This window comes from Morone saxatilis, unplaced genomic scaffold (genome assembly GCF_004916995.1).
Source record: "Morone saxatilis isolate NCDOM2014 unplaced genomic scaffold, NCSU_SB_2.0 Contig8, whole genome shotgun sequence".
Taxonomy (NCBI): Eukaryota; Metazoa; Chordata; class Actinopteri; family Moronidae; genus Morone; species Morone saxatilis.
Genome location: NW_023340257.1, coordinates 24,124,888 through 24,149,927, shown reverse-complemented (window position 1 = coordinate 24,149,927; position 25,040 = coordinate 24,124,888). Strand labels below are relative to the sequence as shown.

General features: G+C 39.7%; 1 protein-coding gene across 1 annotated transcript in view; it reads right to left on the bottom strand.

Moving 5' to 3' along the window:
* tyw1 (tRNA-yW synthesizing protein 1 homolog (S. cerevisiae)) overlaps nt 1-24,715 on the bottom strand; it is a gene marked incomplete in the record, with an annotated part of 55,465 nt that extends 30,750 nt beyond the window's left edge. Inside the window, 11 exon segments of the mRNA XM_035680049.1 lie at nt 3,957-4,066; nt 5,637-5,755; nt 5,844-5,896; nt 10,553-10,685; nt 18,913-19,035; nt 20,523-20,816; nt 20,992-21,186; nt 23,442-23,543; nt 23,992-24,114; nt 24,278-24,405; nt 24,572-24,715. Coding sequence (XP_035535942.1) covers nt 3,957-4,066; nt 5,637-5,755; nt 5,844-5,896; nt 10,553-10,685; nt 18,913-19,035; nt 20,523-20,816; nt 20,992-21,186; nt 23,442-23,543; nt 23,992-24,114; nt 24,278-24,405; nt 24,572-24,635 — 1,444 coding nt within the window.
* Between the last annotated feature and the right edge of the window lie 325 nt (nt 24,716-25,040).

Sequence of the window (25,040 nt, the reverse complement as noted above, 5' to 3'; positions counted from 1 at the left end):
ATCTTCAACCGCAAATGAGGCTGTGGGTGTGTAGCAGCCTTGACCGTCATTGCGTACGTAAGAAAGTGGCACATCAAGCCAATCCCAAACTCTCGGGGGAGGTGCTTCCAAGAAGCGTGGGGTTTCTTCATATGTTACGCTCAACAAAATGACAGCTTAGAATGCCAAAGGGTCTGAAGGCTAAGGCTGTAATTGCTGCAAATGGAGAATTCTTTGACAAAAGCAAAGTTTGAAGGACAAAATTATTATTTCAAATAAAAATCATTATTTCTAACCTCGTCAATGTCTTGACTATATTTTCTATTCATTTTGCAACTCAGATAAAAATTAATCTGTCTGCGAGGCTCTATTACAAGTTGTGTAATGATGGTAACTGACTTAGAAGCTAAAGAATTGATTTAAGAGAAGACAGGTATTATCAGAGACCTTCAATGTCCTCTGGATATGACCTGCATTATCTTGGTTCAACACCAAGACTCAAAAAAGATGGTTAAGAGGTAAATATCTTCTGGTTTACAGACTTCTTCTCTCTGTTTAATTTGCTTATGATGTGTGGTTTAGGAAACACACTGAGCACTTCAGGGTGGTATCACTTGGTGTCTACTCAATGTATTCATTCATTTGGTAAGATTAAACAAGGATGCAGTGTAAAAGTACAGAATGCATGACTGGAGCGAATCACTTTAAAAAAAGTGCTGTGTTGTTGTAGCTATGAGAAACACAGAACAAAATATTTTATTCATGTGTTGACTTAGCTGTGAAAGTTAGAACATCAACAGGCTTCTTCCAGATATGCAAATGTACTGCACAGTGACATACAGTTACCATATTGCCTCCAGCACACACTCATGCAAGCCACTTAGAGCTAAGTGCCAACCAAATAGCATGTACAGTATCATATCCTAAGTAGTGATGAATGCAAAATGTATGATCAAACAAACTACTAGCCAAAAATCCAACCAACCACGATGCTGATGCTGTTTATATAAAGAAAAACACATCCAAGCTCATAAAACCTCATTAATGCAGTTTCACCAGATCATTAAGACCCAATGAAACAGACTTTAACCTCCTGGAAAAAAGTGAATCTCTCCTTAAACAATATTCTTTTAGTTTATAGTTAAATGATCCCTAACAGTGTTCCATCCCAAGTTAACAAACACAAACAAGAAAACAATTTGACACAACACTTCATTGAATCCTCTAAGCCCAAAATTATTACTGGCCTCTGGGTTGGACTCCATATCATACTGTTCCTACTTTAGTGATCAAGAGCACATTAATGACTTTACAGAGAGAAGGGCCTGACAAACAAAATGACAGCTGGCAGAGCAATAAACTGCATTTTATTCCACATTTAAAGGGTGACTAATACCTTCTCATTATAAACTGCTACATGACATTTAAGACTGCTACTTGATGAGACCTTTTAGGAAGTAAATCATCCGGTAGACGGAGCAGAAACCAGCCTGTTTAATCACAATGTGAGTTTTCAGAGGCATTGTCTGGATAGTTCATTGCACTAGACATTATAAAAAGTATCACTGTCAATGGTGAATGGAGTTGACAGCTGTCTAATATGATTTTATAGTGCAACTGGAAAGAACATTATACATGATAATGAAAATGTAGTCTTGCACTTTGCTCTAGTATGTTTCTAATTAAAATCTGCTTATCTTTATGTTCTGCATAAAATGTAACTGTAATCCCCTTTTGTGACAAATGTGTTTTTCTTTTACTCTAAGTGAGCAAAGAAGCAGCTTACTGTCAAGATCAGCTTATGTGTGCTATTGTTCCATTAAAATCACATCAGGAAATTGCATTTTCTATGATGACATGCATTATAATAGGACATCGTGAACGCCTGCTCTGAGAATGATATTAGCTATAAAATAGCCCTTTGAAGAAGATATGTCTCAAAAGCTTTTAGCATTTGGCATCTATATCTTTTCCCCAGTACAACTGCTTCTCTGTTTTATAATGGGATCAGCAGTGGCTTTGAGGTTAGAGAGGCAGCCCTCTGACTGTAAGGTGTCAGGATCAAGCCCGGCCTTAAAAATAGTTTGGCTGGAGGTACAGTCACACTGTCTACTACTACTGGCTACACAATCTTCAATGTCAGTGTACTATAGGCTATATTTTGTTAAACTGTGAATTTTTGCACAGCCAAAGTACACTATAAATCCCAAAGCAAACTGCTGGTACTGGCTTCTGTATGGGTTAAACCAAAGAAATCAACAATGAGCTGAACTGGAAGATAGTTTGGCAAACTGAGAACTGAGTTTTGGCTTGACTGGAATGGTCTTTGCATGTGTGTAGGTGTGTGGGTGTGTGTGTGTGTGAGTGTGTGGCTGTGCTGACAGGGGTCTGCATGGGCTGCACAACCACAGTCATGTCACAAAAACCAAGTGTTAGCTTCGCAGCATACCTGTGAAATAATGAACAGGAGTCTGGACTGGGGCAAGCATGTAAGAGCTTATTGCCGTACTGCAGCCAATGCTCAAAAGACTTTCAAAATCCAATACTGCTTAGAAGGAGAAAAACGTATTTATGCTGTTTGTGCATGTGTTGTTGTTAATTCTTCTTTTAATATATGGTAATAAAATATCAGTAAACCAGCAAAACAATAAAATGCAAACAACCAGAAGGAAGTTAATTAAGCTGCTGAAATGATGTCGACTGACAAAAACTTAAATTAACAAAAATAAGTTATTCATCAGGCGAAAATACCCAAAATTTGCATGTTTCTCAACTGTGCAGATTTGCAGTTTTTTTATATCACAATAAACAGAATGTATTTGGCTTTTGGACTGTTGGTCAGACAAAGCAAGAAATGTGATGTCATCACCTCAGGTTTCAGGGTGCTGAAATGATGCAAATTTCTCTCAGTTTTTCAAAATTATTAATTGTTCAATTAAAAAACTTTCTAGGCTATTGTAGAAACATGGTGGTTAAACATGTCGGCTTCCATAGAAGACCCGTTTCTCTGTAGATAAAAACGTCTCATTATAAGCTAACAAAAACACAATAATTCTTATTTCCAGGTGATAATACACGAATAGATTCTCTTCAATTTTACACACTGAACCTTTAATTTATAAAAATAATAAACATTAGTTGCAGTGAAGATCTTTAAACCTTTAAATGCATCTGGAATACAACATTTTTTCCAACCAGTGCCTTCTTGCTTTAATAAATATCTGAATGTGTCACCACCGTGTTTTGACAACATTTCTCAAAACCTCTCAAAGAAAATCTGCTTAGAGAATTCTCACAGGATGATCACTAAATTCTGTTTTCACTGAGCTTTGGGCGTCCAAGCAGCCGTCCTCAGCCAATACTGGTAGCAGCCAGAGAAAATAAGTCCCAAATGCCAATAGTATTAGTACAAGTAGTACAAATGGAGCCACAAATTGTTGGGACAGAGCTAATTCCTCTATTACAAACCATGACGTACTCCAATTCCCACATACTGTAGCTCATTTTCTGTAGAGTCCTAAGTGAGGTTAGTGCTTAAATGTTGATACGTTTTGAGAAAGTGAAGGAGAGTGAAGTTGTGACAAATAAGATACAGTGGATGTGCTGCATTGGGAAATTAAATTGTGTGTGTGTGTAGGGGTTGAAAAGAAATTGAAGAGGTAGTATAACAAGGGTGTGACAAAACAGCAGACAGAACATCAGCATTTTGATCTTGACTGCTCTTCATTACCGGGTTACAAGAGATCATAAGCAGTAAACTGAAGTTTGTAAGGAGGTATGACCATGTGTTGTGTGTGCTATTGTATTTGTGTTTATTTCTACAAGAACAATTAAAATGTATGGTGTATACCTAACAGTGTAGCTGATGAAGGGATGCCTAGAAAGCCAGATAGACTGCTAGATAAACAAAGTTAGATGAAGGGATGGAACAAGAGAGATCACTCATGTTTGCAGGTGTGACCTGCTAAAGGACAAACCTCTGAACTGTCGAATCATGTTCTGGTGCTTCTCCAAGGCATCCTGCAGGATTTTCTCAGCAGGGTCCATCTTCCAGCGCCACTCTGTGCCCACGGGGTTGGTGTGATGCCTGTTAGTGGGGCACACGGAGAATCAGATAACAACAGCAGACATACTGTAACCACTCAGTTAGGAATGATATACACTGGTTCAGTGCCTGCTGGAGGACCAAGAATCAACTGACAGCCAGTATCGCTCTAAGGCATTACTCGGATTTAGATACGCCATTAGACTGGGGTCATCTGACACAAATAACAGCATTAAAACATATTTCACTAGATTGAGAGGAGCATCACTCTAACAAAGTGACACATATCAAGACCAACAAAGTTTATTCACAAACTAAAAGTGAATTATGAGGGCCACGCGTATTCTCACCTTATAAAAACATAAAGTGAAACAATATATCCTACTGTTAAAAATTGCACCTTCTTTGGGTGTTAATAACACCCCCTGAGTGTCTAAGTGTGATGTCTAGGTGCAACAAGACATCCTGAGGCATCACAAATTTCGCATGCATATGCACACACTCACACCACACATGCTGGCCTCACACATCAAATCTAATTCCACCTGTTGCTACAGAGAGGTGGATGGAGAGGGGAGCTGCAACAATACATCTGTGCCCTGAAAGTGCTTACTCCCTGTCATCCCACATAGCTGCCTCAAGAGACACTTGCATATCTGTGGTGACAGGGGAGCAGTTCACCGCAGCACATTCTGACAGCGACCTTTCAGTGCTCAACACAGTCCCCTTTTTAAATGCAACTTGAGGGGAGTAAAAGGCCCAGTCTCTCACTAATGTCATGATGAATCAGTGTCCACCTTTAGGCCTCGCAGTTATGCTAGCCATTAGTCTTCTGCACGTAAATCATTAACTTGTTTGCCAAAGCTCAATGACAGGCAGCGATCTTGACTAACGAGGTAAACAAATTTGGTTTAGACAAGGAGAAAACAAAGCATGCAGGAAATAAGCCCCAAAGGCTATTACAACTCTAATTACCCAGCCTACATTTGGTAGGACCCACTATGGATGAAGTGACAATGTGTTATACTCCTAAAAGACATAATCTTTACCAACTAATTAAACTGCTAATAAAAAATAATAAGACAGCAGTACATAACATTTAATGTTTAAATCTATAAAATTAGTAAAGTAATGTAGCCAAATGGACAAAATATTAGGGGTAAATCTCTGCTGGTGTAATCCAAGATGTAGAGTGATCATTTTCGAGTCGCCAAAAAACGCCAAAGGCTTTATCTAGAGCCAGAAACTACAGCGATGGCGAAACACAGGAAAAGCAAAAAAGGCCCTATGGAGCTTGTGTTTGATTTGTCCATTCTGGGCTACTGTTGAAACATTGCGGTTTAACAAGGCGGCCTCCATAGAAGTGGACCCACTCCCTCTGTAGAAGAAAACAGCTAATTCTAAGGTAACGAAAACACCATGATTCTTAACATTATATTGCATTTCTGCCAACAGATCCTCCTAAATATTACACACTGGACCTTTATTGACGACCTGAGAGAGAAGAAGTTGAGAAGGACCAAAAAGAACCAAAGAACATTTGTGTTCATGTTTTCTAGCAAGGTTTTTAACACCTGAACTATTGCAGTTGTTTTTGACTTCAGGTACATACCTCCAGCAGAAGACACACTTGTTAGCACAGGCAAGGCTGGGAGTAGTTTCCATGCACCGGTGGGACTCAATACCATAGAAAGTGTGCTTGTAACAGCCTCCTCTCCCACGCAACATTGACTAACAAAAAGAAACAACACATTTAAAGTGATTCATGCATTTTGTCGAAAAAGTCTAATGCTTTATTGAGAAGAGTAAATTCTATTACCTTGGTCCAGCGACAAAGCTTTACTCCTGAGTGACTACCAATTAGTTTGTATCCTGCACAGAAAGAGAAATAACAAGATGTGAGAAGAATAAGGCTGTCACTCAGTAAACACTTTTTTGACCCAGTACCACATAGGCCAAATTCAGCAGATGATGAACACACAGAAAAGTGGAGATTACATTTTCTTTTAGTGTTAAACCAACAAAGCCCTGCTCAACATTCAGAGTCATCTTCATTCTCCTAGTACTCAACATTTCCAATAATGCAACTAGCAGCGGCTCAAGGGCACATCCACGGTAAGAAGGAGGGGATAGCGTTTCAAATTCCCTTTCAGCACAAAAGGAGGATAAAGTGTTTCAAATTCACTTTCTACACATGTCCGCCTCTCTATCCTCTTATATTACCGCAGTGTAATACCACTGGCTACGAATGGCCACGTTTGGGTGAGTCCTTGCAGGTCTCAGTTTTTTTTTTTCCACACACATCCTCCTCTGTGGTGTCTGTTAAAGAGAATATTTTTATCTGTATCACTTAATCTGCTGAAGAAATACCAGAACATGATATTGGGATCGCTTCTAGGGAATTATGAAGGGCTCACATTTAAAGTCTAAAGTCTTCTCTTTAAAGTTTAAAGAGGCATCAGTCATTTAGCGGCGTGAAATTTAGGTAGTAGCTTTTTATTATACTATTAATTATTTGCTATTAACTCTACTCCACTTCACTGTAGCTGAAAAATCTCATTAAAAAACAGCATGAAATTCATGTCAGAGTGTGCATGAGCTCTCATTGCTTCCACAGATCCAGAAGTTTGATGCTAGATGAGTCAAAAACAAATATTATTCATCAAGGCTGTTGAGAGTATATTTGTAGAAAAGGCTGAATGTTGAAAACACTTTTTAATTTACCACCTGAATAAAAGAGATTGCCATTGATCAAGGATGTTCTTTTGATACCTATAAATGCACAAACACAACGGCACATACACACACAGAATTCAATCTCTTGAACACCTAATGTTTGCTGTGCCTTTTTCTCTTTGGGGCAAAAACATGCTGACCAGCACCAAATTGTTTTTCCACCTGAAAATACCTTGAGAGCACATGTCCTCCTCTAACCTCGCTCCTAGCAACTGAAGACACATAAAAATATATAATCCCAGGCCAACAAGACTGAGGAAACTACGGTAAGGAATTGGACCTGCTGGCAGTTTATTCAACTATTAATGATTTTAATGTAAGCAACGTTTCCCCTCTTGTGTTTGTTAGGGGAATTGATTTCCAATGTCTTTGTGTCCTTCAGTGTGTCAGTGGAGAGGATCGAGCACAAGTGAGTGGGAGGTGGATGGAGAGAATAAGAAAGGTCTCTCTATTTCCCCTTTCTCAGTTATCACTGAGAAAGTACAATATGTGCTATGAATAATTGTACTTCGATGTACAGTACATCAATATTTGTAACAGAGGAAGGAAAAATAACTAAGATTCACCAGGAGGCCTCATAACAACAATAATAAAAGGTTCTGGAGTTCATGAGCACAAACGTTAAATGTGCAATACTGAAACAGATATTCTAGCAAATAAATTCTCAATACCTTCACCTCTTATTTTCTTCTTAATGAGACAACAACGCTCTAGTTAGAAACGTACTTTAAAATGAGTTTTTAAATGGTTATAAAACAATCTCAATTCAATACGGATGCTTCTATATGACCTACATCAGCTAGAAGACTGGCTATTTCTCTGTAATTATTTTAAATGCCTGCCACTGGGTCCAATTCGGTTAGATTCCCATCAATGAGATCAAACAAGGTGGTGGAAACACTACCGCTTTTGTCCACAGAGGTCGCCATAATCAACAAAAACATTAAAACATCCTCTCCCTGCTTATTTTATTTCCCTCAGGTGATACTCTTGAGTGGAGGACAAGGGTATCACATCTTAGAATATAATTTTGTACCCAAATTGCCTGGGCCAGCTTATTTTGTTTTATACCGATTAGAAGTCCTACGAGTAAGGCAGCAGCAGGCTACCTGTCAGTCTTCAGTTGATTAGCTCTGTTGGCAAATTGAAGGCGTCCTTAAAGAGTTGAATGAGAAGCAGGTGGTCACTAATATAATCATAGAAACAGATGTTTGAGTTACAGAGTTACAACTGTTTTCTGTTTTTAACTTTAATCAAAGAGTTGAAAAATTTGATTTGTTTTGTTTTTTTCCCCAGAATCTCACATGTACTAGTTTTTTAAGTACTCAGAGAGTCAATTATTCTTAGTTAATTATCATTAGTAAATATTCTGCTGCAAAATAACATTATTCCTATGTTTAGTGGGCTGCACAATATTGTATAATTACAATATTGGTCTTACATACATGGTCATGTAATATTTGTGTTATTAACAGATTAGTGTAAGTTATGATTTTAGCATGACAATTTTCTAGTAAAAAACTAGTAAAATCATGATGCTGTGACATTTGTTTGGGTCTGTAGAACATGATTTGTAGGCCAGGGCAACTCTGCAGCACTACAGTGTCTCATTATAATGCTTTTTTGTAACACATTTTACCTTTATCAAAAAATTACAGCTTCTGGCATTTGGTTATTGCACTTGGTCATTGCCATTTCTATAATATTTTGATTAATTGTGCAGCCCTAGTTTAATGCCACGCGTTCTTGTGAAAGCTTATTAACCTAGATATTACTGTGCTCACATCTTTACAGAGACCTGCTCCATCAACATCCTGGATCAGCACTCGATGGGCAGACCGTGTTCCAAGCTGACAGAGCGTAGGACGAGGAGAGGCGGACTCTGTTTACTTCAATGATGCTTGGTGCTCAAACACACTCAAAGTGGATGGACATGAAAATGAAACCATATTATCATCATCATTATCTTATTGCTTTTGTTTACATTCCCCCAGATGCAAATTAAAAAGATGCACTGCAGAGTTATTTCCTGGGTGTATACGTGTATGTATATATGTATATAAACTGTATGTACGGTTTATTTTACTTTATTTATTATCTGTTATTATTGTGTGTAGCATGAAGGGGCTGCAAACGTTTATTTCGTTATACAACCTTGTGTTGTATAATAAATACATTTTCATGATGATAATTTCATGATTTAAAACTCATTTGGTGACATTGTTGCAGCAGATGTGCCAGTTTATACATCACATAAAAATAACATAGCTTTTGCTATTTATTATAGTACACGGAATACATGTTCCTCAATCCATTACAATGACTGTTTCAACTGGTTGTCTGCTCTCTACATTTACTCTTTACCAGCAAAAATGCACATTTCAAAGAAACTGATTTTAGGTACGGGTACACGTTTCAGTCCCATTTGAAAACTCTACTCTCCCTTTTTGTTAAATGTGCAGCACTTTGTTAAAACTTTCTTGGGCATTACACAATAGTTCCAATAGATGTGTGACTTTTGCATCCATGTCATGCCAGAAAAGGGCTATACAGGAAACAGCCTTCCAAGACCCAATATCCTTAAAACAATGCCAAAACTTTCATCCTTCATTCTTTTATTGCAAATAAAACAAACCGTCCACGGGGGCTGACGGTTGCCAACATAAACGCCATGAAATAGGTCAACATTTGGTCAAATGAAGTGAAGTCTTGCTCACAGAGCCCTATTTATAGAGTGTTTTGTAAGCTAACACTGGGGGGGGTTACTGGTTGAAAATGACTGGCCTGTGCTGTACTAATGAATAGACTAACTACAGAGATAGTAAAATGTTTCAGACAGAGCTAATGAGTCAACAAAAACTAAGACTACAATATTTAATGAGAGGCAAACACTTACATACACATAGAACATATGGATACACTACATGTACACTAGAGGCAGTGAATAAATGCCTTTTTCCCCCAAATAAAACAGCCATTAAAAACAGGCCAGATAGAGAAAGAATTCTTCTACTGTGACGGCAAATAAGTTGAACAAACAGGGTCTGAATTAAGAACTTTATGAACACTACAATGTTGACACCAGCTAAGTTCTGTTGAGGTTTTTCATGTGGGAGGAGAGAGGAACGAAACTAACTCTTGGGACTGCACCCTGAGGACAGGCGGAGGCAGAGAGGGTAATTGGACTGCAATGCATCATTAAATGCCATTAGACAACACACACTCCCCAGCTCCACACTTCTCGTGTAGCACTGACCAATTTCTGCAGCTGATTAACTTCAACATAATCCAACATATTGTTCCTTCCTGTGTGGTATGCTGAAGTGATTAGCATTTGAGGCTAGTAAACAGGATACTTGATGAATTACAAAACATCTTAGGGGTAACTGAGGTAAACTGAGTTTGAGAAGGGACACCTCTATCAGTGACTTTGATCATGAAAGATACTTTTCAGAAAAAAAAAAGATCTAAATTGATCTGGCAATTTGCATGTGTTCGTTAGATTGACTGCTGAAATAAAAAAAATGACATGACTAATAATTCATGTTTTAAAGTGAATTACAACTTTGCTGCCCTTGTGAAAAGAGCAAGGTTAAGGATATGCTGACAAGCAGCTGGTGTGCTAGGTCTGTAATGTGATTTTTTTATTGCAAAGCAGTGCTGCTAGATAATATGAATATATTATCCACAGTCACCAGTGACACCCAGCAGATGTTCTTTTGGAAATGGCTACAGTTTCACACACCAGTCAAAGATTCAAAAAATTCCACCAACAACTGTCTTTTTCCTCACCTTGCTTTGTCAGTGCTTCTCTAAGGGCAGGGGTGATCATCTCTCTTCTTTCCCCTTCATCTTCAGTCTTCTTCAATCCATTCATCTTTGATAGCTTCACCATGTGACCGTCTCCTCCACCCTCCTGTTTGCTCTGTGGCAGACAAAAAAAAGAAAAGGAAAACTTGGACAGTGTCTATAACCACGATGGCATCAGTGAAAAATCAGGCTCAGCTGCTGTGTTGTGACTGGCATCTGATACAGCTATAAAATCATAGACTATAACGTCAGGAATTTTATGTTGAGCAAATAAATAAATCTAGCTACTCAATTTATGTTTGTCCACCTGATGCCAATAATTTATTTCACAGGGACATCATTTTACAAATGCATCAAACAAGAAGCAAACAAATAGACACTGTAAGGCTAGCAGGCTTGAAACTGATTAATATTAATTATTATGGGAGATTGCATTGCAGATATTTGGTTTCTTAACTGATAGGCATTGATAGTTACTATCATTTTCAACTTTGTCAACCATAAATACATTTAGGAGTCAGTTGTGCATCAGTGATGTCTCACCTCTAGCAATAAATGAACAGACGGGCAAACACAGCACTAAAGACATTACAAGTAAGATATTCCACACTGTCAGGATCCATCCAGGTTAGCAACAAGTCATTGGATGGCATTAACTCAAAAACGTTCATGTTTCCCGCAGAAGAATGCTGACAAATTAAGACGTATGTTAGGACATTGCTCTGCAACCTTGCCATTAATCACACCTGTCACTGCAATACACCTGAAGTCCTCAAATTCTGATACCGTGTAAACTGCTGCAGGATGCAAGAACAAAGCTCTGAAATGTCACAACTTCAACAGCAACAGAGAAGGTCAACAGAAACGGCACTGTACAATGACTTTTTTTTTCTTTTTAAACCAGACTCCAACAGTAGGACAGAGCATCCAGAAAAGCTTAAAAATCCTGTTTGAATATGCAGTAGCTGCCACGTGATTTGATGCTTAACATTTGAGTTAAAGTCAAGTTAAAAGCAAGAAAGAAAAAAGAGCTCCTCCAAAATGTTTGATGTTAGTCAGGACTGAAGATCAAGGGTTGCGATTCAGCAGTCCTTTAATGACTGTGTGACATAACCATTAACCACTGCAGGATCATTTTTGAATAAAGGGGCATCCTCCTGTACAGACAGTATTGGGAGATTTTGGTTTCAGGCCCTTCAGAGGTGCAGTGAAATGCAGTAACTCTATACCACAGCAGCTGGCTTTCTTGATGGTAAAGCTGCTGCAACCTATTTGTTTGAAAGATTTACAACTTCCCTCAGGCCAGGATTACATTATTGCAGTATACAACATTTGTATGGAAATCTAAATATCTTAGAGATATGCTGTTTACAGACACAATGGAAGATTGATTAAGTCCTGCTGGAAAAGTTGCCCAGTGCAAACGAACAGGTATTATTTTTCAGAGAGGCGTGACAGACAAGTTGCCTTTGAGATTAACCATGTTAAGTGACACCGCCACCCAATTACTGTAGTGCTGCCGCTGCTTCAGCTCCTCTATAGGGACCTATACGTCATCTTCTCAGCACAGCAGGGCTCATAAGGGGCTGATACTTTTTCAGCAAATGTTGACAAATGTTCGTATGTGTGTTTTCCTGAAGAACTGAGACAGTTCACTGCTTCCTGTGCAGCTTGCTGTAGGGCGCCAACCCTTGTTCATTGGCTGCACAACTCTAAATGCTATAGACATGTGCCAGTGAGTTGAAATAAAAACTCTGAGAACACAGAGGAAAATAAGCTCCCCTGGATCTGTGCATTTGGAGTCAGTGATCTCTAGAGCAGGCTGTGCTTCTTTTATTTGGAAAGTTACTTTGAAAAAAAATTAAACCTGCAATTGCTGAACATATAATCAATCAAATTGATATGGCAAACTCGTACACAAGAAGCAACATAATCATTTATTGGAAGTTGTGTTTCTGGCCACCTGATCATTGTCTCTTCCAACTCTTGAGGGAAATATCTGGTTCCATAGCTGCTAAATGCTCCACTATGTTCACCAACTAGCCACTAATTTTGTCTTATCTGCTGTTTGATGATACAGATACTTTAGGGATTTTTCTGTGGCAGCCAAAAACAATAGGAGTGAGCCAAAAAGGTTGCAGACCCACGGCTATATAATGAGCTGACACTCACTGTTAAGATGAGGGAAGCAGAAGATTCACACCAGGCAAAGGCAAAAAGCATTTTTCACAATTTACTTGCATTTCATGCATGGACTTGCGTAGCTGTGACATACTGCTAGTCAATTTCATCAAAATATCTGATGTGAAAAACATACAATGTATTAAATGGAATGGAATACAATATTCATTGGTTTGTTTTCGCCTGAAAATAATTTAAATGTGTTCTCATTACCTTAGAATGAACGTGTCCTCTTCTACAGAGACTGTCATGTCGAATTGCCATGTTTCTACAGTAGCCCAGAACAGACAAACAAAACAGGGCTTTTTGCGCTTTTCATGAGTTTCACAGCCACCTTAGTTTTGTCCTACACGCTTAGAAGGGGAGGATGAGGTGAGTTGGTTACAATCTACAATCTGACCGCTACCACTACATCCTACATACTGCTCTTTAACCTGCTTTTGGCATCCCATGAAAAAAAAGAGACTGAACCTCACGTAAAAGAAACTAGGTTCTAACATAAGTGTGTAAATACACAGCCCATGTATTGTTCATCTGATCATGACCCCAGGTGTGTCAGCAGAAACAGATGGGCTCTTAACACCTGACAATGGTGTACTTTCACCTTCCACCTGGAAAAATCTAAACCCATGTAGCTATCTAGCAGCTCTATCTGCTCTGTGCAGCTGAGGCCATGTGTGCCCACCATTAATGAGCCTCTGCCCCAAGTACGATAAAGATTCCACACTCATGACAGCAGCAGTGGTCCCTCGATGAGCAGCTCCTTTATGGACAGGGGATGCTGTTACTAACTAAGCGACCGTGCTGTGTCAGAATCCTCCCACATTTCGTTCCAAGGTGGAAAAGGATTTGGTGTTATGCTGAATGACATTTAGAAACCTAATTTATCTCTATGCAAACTATGGCGGGGTGCTGCTTTACTTACTAGGTGGTTTAAAGGATGTTATAAGCCATGCTCTGTTGCAGTTATCAGTGCAGGTGTACAGTAACACAATCAGTCAATCTAGGATAAGATCAGCCATCCTGAGGTGGCTCAAATAGCTGTTTAAGTGCGCCAGACTGGGAGTAAAAATTCTATAGCCTGCAATTTAAACCCAAAAATGGGATAAGACTGAGCCAGCACAAATGTCCACTCTCACTTACTGCAACCATAACATGCAAAATTCTGACAGCATACGCAACATGTAGCCAACAGTGCAACAATCTGTCCCTGTGGTGTGTTTGCGTGCAGACCTAGCGATTCATCTGGCCTCAGTCTCTGGTTCCCACTGCTCAGCTTTCACCCTCGCTCGAGAGCTCACAGACATCCAGTTATGCCTGGGCCTGTCTGGACTAACAGAACTGGGACATCTCACAGCACCGTGTTGTGCTCTGGAACCATGACACAACATGGGGCTGATGCAGACGGACAGTACAGCGATAACACACAGAGCAAACAGGTGATCATGGGACAAACACAAATGTACATGTGGGAGAGAGAGTACAAAAGAGAGGTATCACGTAGGAAAAGAAAAAGAAGACTAGGGTAAAAAATAAATACCCTAGCTAGATCGATACAGACTTTAAAGGGGAAAACGAAAATAAGTTGTTTTCATATCAGATAACATATACACCGATGCTGATATGTCTGCAATAGCCCAATATTGGTCAGTTGATATATTGGCTCTAACATAATACTGGAAATAAGAAAAGCCGTAAGAAACTTAAGTCACAGTTGCCTCAGTGCTGCACTAAGTTATTGATTTTACCCTATATATTATTATATTCATGAACATAATGTAACATCACTGCCAACCTCCATTAACTGACACACAATTGACCCAACACTAACTTTGAGGTAATACAAGTCCTTTCAGTCATAGTAGCATCTTCATCTCTGCTTTCTCCCACTAAGATGAAAACATCAAGACCCAGCCTAGAAAGCTGTGCGTCAGGTTAATGATCCGTTCCACACTAATTCCTATCTGGTAACAGTCCTACAGTATGAAATGGATCAGTCTGGCAGAAAAAGAAAGCTCATAGGACAAAGTTTGGCCAGTGCAATTTGTGCAAAAACAATTAGAGAAACAAAGAAAATAGCTTAATATAGCTTACTGGCATTTGGCAGAAAACTAATAGGACTACAGCCAAAGACTGATATAGACTAAGGTTGGGCAATATGAGCCAATCACAGCGTGCCTGCCAATCCATCATCGGATACATTTTAAGAAAAACAGGTGTAGGAAATATGTATCATCAAGATTAGCAGTGATCTACTCATTCGCATTCCTGCCTAGCTACAAGCACCACTGACATCAATACAGACAAATCCATCTGTGCCATATTTAGCTCCAAAGCCTTCTGCTTTTTATGGGCTGGCCTTAACAAACAGGGTTGGATGAGGTGACTTACTTATCCAAGTGAGAGCTGATTCGTGAAGAAAGTAAACAGCTAGTGACACTTTATTTCAGTAATTGTCAGATCAAAATCAACTCGAGACAGATGTTTTTTTGAGTGTAATGGGTTTGAGAGCATGAAATGCCACAACCAATGAAACTCTGAAAACAGCCTTAATCTCTGCATGGCCACGTTCAAAAACAAACAGACTGAACAATATCGTCTATTCATTTTTTTTCCTTGTGCCCTCAGTCTGAGATAAAAACAAACCATAAAAAAACATTCCTCCATTTAACAATACAATGACCTTTCAACAATGAATGCTACATGCTGGACATCTCTTGTGACTGAACTTTAAGGGAATATGTTTTACAGTCGGTTTAGTTAAGATCCAAGAGGTTATGTTAACTTCCAATATGTCCCATAGCATGTCTTCTGGGCCAAAAACACCCAGACAATAATGTGGTAGTCACTGTTGCCCAGATCTGGACATTGGGTTGCTTATCCACTAAAACATTGATTCCTATAAACTGGAAGTGTAAGCTTGCCTGCTTCTCTAGGGATTTGTGGGTGGAGGAATACGTGGGCAGCTTGCCCGTTAAAAGACTTTGATAAAGGACTGGAGGACCACTGGGACACTGACCATGCTGTATACAGTAACTGTATTTGTCCTTGCAGTTTAGGACTTGTGGAGTAACACATCTCTTCTTTGTCTTATCCTCTAATTTGTCTTGTTTTAAGAGTGTATATATTTATACATATAAAAAGTACACGCTGTTGCGGGTTATTGGTGTCACCCTTGCACAACCCCTTGTTATTTGTATTTCTGTTTTGTTGTTTTCGTTTATGTCATCTTGTAACTTCACAAGAGGCTCAAGACTGACCACTGGACTAAAGGAACAACATCCAACAAGATGTGATACAAATTAGTAGCAGTGAATTTGCTGATGTTTACTGTACTGTTCATTTATTGCCATAGTCCTAGAGGGTTGTATAGATGTACTAAATATGACCAAATTGAGTGAACAAATATGATCAAACATTGCCATCACCAGTAAGAAACTGTACCAACTTGTACTTAAAGTATATAAAATCTCACTGATGTGCATATATAATGAATGTAAATAGCTTGTGAGGAAAATGACAGTGTGGTGTTAAATGTCACACCAGTGGTTCATTCAAAGAGTTGAGCTGCCTGCAACTGAGAGACTCTGCCATCACCTAGTGGTCAAAGACATCATAACTGCAGGCTGAGATATAGCTCAAGTACAACAGAAAACTAGCTGGGAACACGATTATCCCCAGCACTTTGTTTTTAGTACTGCACGATATTCTGCAATATTCAGCTATTAATTGGGAGTGATATGAAACAGATATTAAACTTCTGGACCTCCACTAGCTCTACACTAAATAAGCTAACTAACATATTCCTGTCAGGGGAATTTCCTCGTTCACACTTAATTTGCAGCTTGGCTAAATACTTGTCGTCTCTTGGCAATAGCGAATGTTTAGTACAAACTAATTACATCTTTCACTGCCTGCTCTGTGTGACCAAATTATGCAAAAACACTAATTTGTTACCACAGACACATCGCCAAAGCATTCTGACATCCAAGGGTGATGATACCAGTCATAATTATACTTAAATCTTACAAGACAAGTTAGTATTAGAATACTTTACAGTAGGTGAAATGGAAGTCAATTGGTCATCGCAAATACAAATGGGAATATCCTCAGGGGAAAGAATGACAATAGGAACACGTGGCTTCCTCATAAAATACATAAAATCATAAATGAAAACACCTCATGCAATTTTTAAAAAGAAGTCTAGCTCCTTCCACTGTGGCAGACTTAACTGTGACGTATAAACACACCCATGTAGGGCTTACAAAGAGGCCTGTCCAAACCTCACAAAGCTGACACACAATATACTGTAATATTTATGTCTCACTAAAGGGGACAAGCCTTGGAGAATCTGTTGTTAAAGTCGTGTTACTTGTCCGCGTGAGACATGGGACACTGCAATCTAGCACTGGTAGCACAACATTAACTTTGTCATTATGGCATTATGCTTTCATGAGAACAAAATGTAGGAACCAGAGGCTCCAATCAACTGCAGCATTATCTTGGCCATTCCCTTGAGTTACTGAAACACACACAAAAATATTGTCAGACGCAGAAGAGAACACGTTCACTCACTTTTTTCTTTAGAGCTAAAAAGAGGCTAACAGGTGGCAAATCCTTCTCAGAAGTTTGAGTTGAAAAGCTTCAAAAGCTATTCATGTTTGTTGTAGCCACAATGTACAAATACTACTACGTTTTACAGTAAAGAGCAGAAATGAAAATGTAATGATCCATAAGAACATCAAAAATGAGTGTTGCTGGCATTGTTGTTAAAAGGGTATCAGGTATTTTTCAACCTGGACTTCATTTCACCATGTTTTTGTGTCAAAATGACTAATGGGTACAACACATTTTGAATTTGTTCCAGTATTGAGTGAGTGCTGCAGCCTGTAGCTGTGAAACAGGCTTCAACGTAATCCTTGAGGGCTATCGCGCACCATACGTCCATTAAAAGTGCTTGTTTTTGCTACTGATGGGCTCAGTTTGTTATTATAAATGACTGGCAAAACAACTGTACAGAAAAATGATGTTTTCTGTACTATTCCCTTGATTTGCTGCGTCTCTAACCAGGTCTCGCTCTAAGAGAAGTCTTGTTTTAAAACCTTGGGAGAGATGAGGTGACGTGTTGCAGGAGACAACAGTGGACCAGTGAGTGCAGTAACGCCACCCGGGAAGAGTTTGTTGTACAGAAAGAGTAGCTCGGGTTATGTAAACAATGACATGGCTGAATGCTGCCAGGCCAAACACAGCAAAATGAGAAAATGCAGGCAGAGGGCAGATACAGACACCACCATACACCTCTAGTGGGTCATAAGTGGTGATAGATTGCTTTTCAGAAAATCCTACTCACTCTGCCTTTAAACAGGTGCATTAAAAAGAAAATTCCCCCTTCCTCTGTGGAAGGCTTTCATTTTTCCAATTTATTAGATTTTTGTATGTAAGATGGAAATATCGAGCAGCTAATCTAAAACGTACAAGACGAGTTCCCTACAATGATCTGTACCTTGAATAAATTTTTTCCTTCTCTCCCTCTCACAGCTCACCTTCTTATCCTTACACTACAGCCTATACAGGACTGATAACGTCTCTTCTTTTTCGTTTTTTCTGCTTTTCTTGAGTCACTGATTCCTCACAAGTCTGTGAAGTGGGCGTCCTCGCTCTTACGCAAGCCTCCGCTTCTCGCCTGCCGGGGGTCTGGTGTCTATCAACCCATCTGCCACTGCTCCTTCAATGACAGCACTTTTCCTCCTTCCTAAACACACTTACATAGGGCTAACGTGGTGGAAGCTTAACGCCACGATGGTGTCCGCTTATAGACGTTAACGCTGAAACGCTCAAAATAAACCTGCTGGATGATGATTGGCACTCCAGTCTGAAATGATTCAACAACTACCTGCCTGTAATACTGTGACGCAGGCAGCTGAGTACTGTATATCTAACTCGTGTTACAAGTACAGTATGCGTTATTGAATGCTCATTTTTTCTTATTTGCCAGAATGCAGCAGTAGTTTTCTGAAGTTAGGGAAAGGGAAAGTGGCTTTTGTAAAAGATCATCAGATAACTGAGCTGTAAATAATATGGCCACTTGTGTGGTGCACTGAAAAAGATACGTATATATATTACTGAAAGTAGTGTCACCATGCTGGTGGACAGAGTCTGACCTTGGCTTTCTTGGCACTGCTCATGATGTTGCCCAGATCCTCCATGTCAACCACTGAACCTGATTTTTTCTCATCTTGCAAGCCAGACTCCTCCTCATCGCTGCTGGACTCCATCAGATCCTCCTGGCACAAGAAAGAAAAGAAAAGAAACCCCTTTAAAAAAAAGACGATCAAGGACACGGTGACACAGATGATCGAGTGAAAAATGTAAACGATCCTCTAACGTAGAGAGATTCCAGTTAAAACCCATAACCAATTAAAGATTTGTGACTACTAAAATAATTAAATGAGGGAGCCCATATGGAGCACATTTATTGTACATTGTTATCCCCTCTTGGGCCGCCTAATTAAATAAGAAAAGCCATATGCGTGTTTACGGCGTTTCAGAGGATTTATCACAATGCAGTGTTGGCACTTCGGCAGGATGGAGTGCACAAGTGGTACAGTGGGTAGATAAATCACGGCGATGATCCCCTCGCCGCGGTTCTCAGCTACTCTTGGTTCCGGTTGAATGTCACCTCTGCTGAGTGCACTGAGTGTTACAGACAGAGGGGAAGAAGTCTCAGCTAGATTTGGCTCTGAGGTGCCTGCTACCATGACAACTGGTCATCTGTGTGTGCGGTGATGCGTATGAAAGCTGTTTGTGTTTGTGTGTGTGTGTGTGTGTGTGTGTGAGTGTGCATATATGTCTGTGTTTGTACTTTCCTTCTTGTGAAAATTTGATTGGTGGAAGGAAAGTGCTATTTTCATATTCTGACATGATGGACAGTGCTGACAGCGATGAAGCCATGCAGAACATTTATAACACCATGCTTACCCTTGAAAATAAATCAGTGCTACCAAAAAAGGATCTGATAAACTGAGAGTAACACTCCTCCTCCTGAGTCCCGCTCTGATTTTAATCACATTGCTGAAGTGCAACATGAGGCCATTAGCACATCCAGTCCACTTCAGCTTCCTGTGATTTTGTGTGTGCCTTTGTAATGTTGAAAGATGACATCATATACCAGCTACACGTGTCTTCAGCCTTTTTTCCTTTTATATTCACCAGTTATCACCTGCTTAGTTGTATTCTGAGTCAAGAGGGGCAAGATGGAGTCTATTTACAGTGCACTGGGCAAAATGTAAGGTTAAAGTTGACTGATGGTGCATGGTGAATGAATGAAATGTATGTACTTAAAGCTCCATTAAATCATTTTTCTACCTACCTTAAATAATAATAAAATCATTTTTATGCTACACTGACTTGTAATAGGTTGAATGGTGCCTCTGACATTCCCACTATGCACTCCGTACGCCTGTTCTCACACTCCGTAACTTTGGTCTCTGGGTCGGGACACGTGCGTAACACTTTACAGCACTAAGTCACACACTAACAAAAATGTCACTTATTTTGGTGACATTGGATCATATTTATGGAGAAAATGTTTTCTGGTTAAGCTTTCAGTCGCAAGAAATTCGTGAAATCTAAAAGGTTTCCATTTAAAGGCAGTTTTTGTGCCTTTTACTAGTAATTACAGTTCTTTTTAACCACTAAGTTAACCTACTGCCCCACAAGTAAGTCAACTGTTCTCAGTGTGCCATTATAAACACTGCTATAAACTCATTACCTCAGAGCTGTTATTCTGCTGAGCTTCCTTCTCCTTCTCCTCCTCCTCCTCCTCCTCGTGTCCCTCTTTCCTCTTGTTCTTACAGGAGCCTCCAGTCTTACAGTTCCCACTGCAAGTCTTCTTCTCACCCTTCGCCAGAGCCTGAAGGCGGTTCAGGAACTTGACCTTCCAGGCCAGGAAATCTGCCTGGATGCTGCCATTACGACTCTTCACCACATTGCAGTCTCCCTCTCCCCTGGTTATGATTCGCATGCCACTCAGCATCCACAGCCATTTGTCCACGTTTTTACCCACCTGGTGAGGCAAAAAGAAAACTGGGTCAGAGTTTAAACATATAAAGTCTGGCTGTTTGTAATAGTAACTCAATGCAACCTTGTAGCTTCTAATATTCTTTGAATAACTCATTGTGAAGCACATTATCAAGCTGTGTTATTATTCTGATAGAAGTCATATGGAAGCCATTTCTTACTGTATTATAGTGGCCAACATAGACAGAGTTGCCAAGACCAAACACTGCATATCTGAGGCCTTTGAGGTAGGTCTTCCCGTATCTGAAGTCAGTGGACGCCTCCTCCAACCACTTGCAGAACCACTCAGCGTTCTCTGTGGGCTGCCCGTCAGTGTAGGTGGCCACAAGAAACACGCAGACCGCCTTGTTGGTGCACTGAATGGAGATAAACAGACAAAGAGAGACAGTGACACAAGTACCGGTAAACATTTCATTAAACACACAGAAGACGTATTTGTAAATGCAGGTGTCTTGATCTGATACCTTTTCTTGGATACTTTGAACAACAGTAGTAAACCCCTTGTTAATTTGGACTTAGAGAACAAATGTATCTAGTAATCGATTTCTGACAACTACAAAGCAGAATGGACTTGTACACTGACGGGAATCCATAGTCAAACTAACACAAATCTTGGAAAGCACTAGAGCACCGTGAACAATTCGCTCCAGGGAAGACAACTGGCCAATATGTTTTCAGCATATAATATTTATGGAAATTATATGATGAATGGTTATACAAACACACAACTGATTCTGCCTCCAAGACTTAAACAGACAGAAGAAAATAAATCCAGAATACAGGCACAGCTGCAGTTTCAAAGTTCAAGTTTTTGCGCTGCAGCGAAGTCGGCCAAAGTTAAAGCCACAAGCAGGAACAAGCGGGTTACTTCGGCCAGTTTAATCCTGTTTAAAAGGAGTGAGACCAATCACATCACAGAGCCTGCAGCAGTTCAGTCATTGTGCACACAAAGCCATTCATAGTAGAATAATGTGTATACTAAATATGGTATAAAAATAGAGAAATGTTTCATATTTTGGGCTTTAATTACAGCGCCACCATAAGGCTGATTGGAATCATTTAATTTCTAGTTATGGTGCAATGCTTCAAGTCTCTAGTTCGTTCCAGCGCAAAGAAAACTGAGAAAATGTAGATAATGAAATGGCAGATAATGATTAATAGACCAGAATGATTTCAGAATTTGGTTCATACACTTTTCTAGAGCTTGTGAACCAAAATCTGTCGACCAGGTTTTCAGATACATGTTTGTGGCGCCCCCTATAGGTCAGGCTTAAATTGCTTCAGTAGACCTATTTAACAAATTTCCCCCCAGGGATCAATAAAGTATGTCTGATTCTGATATTTCCAATTTGTCTGCAGATATCTAACCAGCTTTATGACTGGACAAATTATTAATGAGTAATGTCCAATGCTGTATACCAAATTTGGTATTAATAAAGTATCACAAAAATCTATCTATATATATATATATATCACAATATATATCACAATCACAAAAGTAAATGTTTTTGTAGAGAACACTGAAGGGAACTTGTGTGTCACATTTCAAGTCAATAGGACTCACTGGGTGGGTGTCCCTTTCCATTTTTATTTTTGTAATGTGAATTATTATAGCGCCACCGTCTGCCAATTGCAGTCATTTTTCTTGTGAAGCACATGCCCACATCATTTCACAAACAGTTATCGGGCTACGTTTCATGCCTCTGGCTCGTTCCAGCTCACAGCAATTTGAGCCACATCAGCAGACAACAAATACTAAGAAACCCTAATGAAATCTAAAGTGAACGCACATCGTCTCCTTGGCTCTGTGGAAATAAACAGAACACTTCAACTTGTTGAAACAAACCGTGTCTTCTTGACTGACGGCTGGCCAGTAAGTCGGTGCACCGAAGATCAGCTGCATCTAGGGAGCGACTGGTGCCTGCGGTCATTTCTCTTGAGGAGAGTTTCCATCACTACAAACTGTATCACTGTCCAACTGAATAAATGGTTCTCCCCTGCTGTGTACCAGCCAACCAATCTCCTATTCATCTGTCATTGCAGTACACTGCGCCTGTGCCCACAAAATAAAAAGGCAACAGTGATGAAAATAATCCATCTTTCTTCAGCTGAGCCAGATTGGTGTAACACATCCGTCCTCTGTGACGGCCGTTTGAAGACTCAAATCGGTGACAAATGAAGGAAAGGCTGAGCTGGAACATTAGAGAACTTGAGGCTCACTCTACTGTTTGTTGTCAAGCTTTAAAAAACAAAAAGAGTTATGATTCATTTTACTTTGATTAATTCTGCTCTAATTAAGCCTCGCCTGTAAGTACACGTTGCCAGGTCTTATGTGATTGAATTTGCTTTCTAGAGATTTAATTAAACACCCTGAAGCAACTTCTTGGTCCAGTCTATACAGCAGGCTTATCCTCTTAACACAGCTGCAACACTTAATTGATGCATTAATGAATCGGTTAAATCATACAATGTCAAAATGTAAGCTTATACACTGAGGAGCAGCTCTGAAGTTGGTTTAGGTTCTTGTACATGGTTCTTAAAGGATGTAGGTTCTTAAACCCACATCGTCGTGTTCAGGGCCATTTATTTCTTCTCGTTGAACCGGACTTACCTCATCAGCAAGTTGATCGTCTGGATCGTAGTCTTTCATGTCAATCACCTCTGCTGGTACACCCAAGGCCTTCACCTCCTCTGACAGCTCTTTTGCAAAGGCCTGAACAAAGGAAGAGTCGATGCTTATCAGCCATCTCAGAATGGTACATTGATTTATGTGCGCGCTGCCAGTCTGTCCAACCTTAAACTCATCAATCGTGACTCGAATCTGCCTTTTGACTGTGTGTGAAACACTGATTTACAAAAGGTTTGCACATGGTTATGGTTTACTTTACTTCTATGTTTCCACTTGAAGCTCTGAATTAGATCCTAGTTTAGTGAAACTAGTGTTTGAATATGTCGACACTGTACCAGAGATCCAGTTTGGATGCGATTTTGGAGCGATGGTATTGTTAGAGGTGTTGTTACACTTGATTACGTAACTGCTTTTGGTGTTTTTTCTACTCCTGTTTTCAGAACGTAGTAGTGTGTCCCTACATTTTACATAACATCATCATAAATCAGTCACATTGTCACTATGAGCCCGTTTTCAGCACCAGTATCGGTACCTTTGCTGTTCCGGTTTGTGAGCCGTAGAAGATTTTAACCCCTGACACATGAACTACAGTGTCTCTGTCATTCTTCTTCGCAGCTTTGTAGACCAACGTGCCGACGTCTTTGGGGAAGCTTTTCTAAACACACACAGAGGAAGACAATTAATGCAAAGACAAATACACAGACAGGTGATCCTGCATCAGCCACTGACAAAACCCAGCTCTGTTAGAAACACAAACAGGACAATGTGTCTGCAACCACACATGAGTGAAGATGAGATATCAGCGAGGGACAATCCACCTTCTTCAGTGCCATCTTCAGTGAGAACCAGATGCCAAAGACAAGTGCAGCAGCTGAATACAGGTACAGCCTGTTGTGCCATACCGACATTAAGTAGCTCTCACTGGGACTGTGTGCATTGTGTGACACTGGAGGGAGACAACACAGAAAACACATCCTCTGTTTAGTGACAGTAACAATAATAAACATTGATAACGTGTACAAACGCAACGCAGCAACAGTAGAGAGAGAGAGAGGATTGACCCCGCACACATAACGTGAATTTAACGTGAATTTATTTTAAAATAAACTCACCTTTACTGTCCGAGGTAGACACGCGACTTATGAAGACAGAAAAGACTGCGAAAAAACTCAGCATCGCTGCAAGTGGTTGCTTATATTAAAAAAATACACAGTCCTCTTCAGCTGGTAGTGTGTACCACCATGTTGTTTGGCCGCTGAGCATGCTGGGAAGTGTAGTTTTTTTTTGTATTATTGACGTTACGCTCGAATGTGACTTTCAAAGTAAAAGTAGGGTGCCAAAGACCCGTGACTACTACGATACTGTATCGTGTATTAGACCATTGTAAGTTAATGAATATTTTATGTCCATGGTTTTAAAGACGCTGACTAATTTAAAGTTGTATTTTGAATTTATTCACCAGTAGTGTTCCAACGTCTGATTTGACGGTTTTAGAGTATTTTATTTTGAAAGTATTCACCGGAACAGTTAAGTTAGTTTTCCGTTAGTTAATACTTCCGTCGCCGGCCTATCTATCTATCT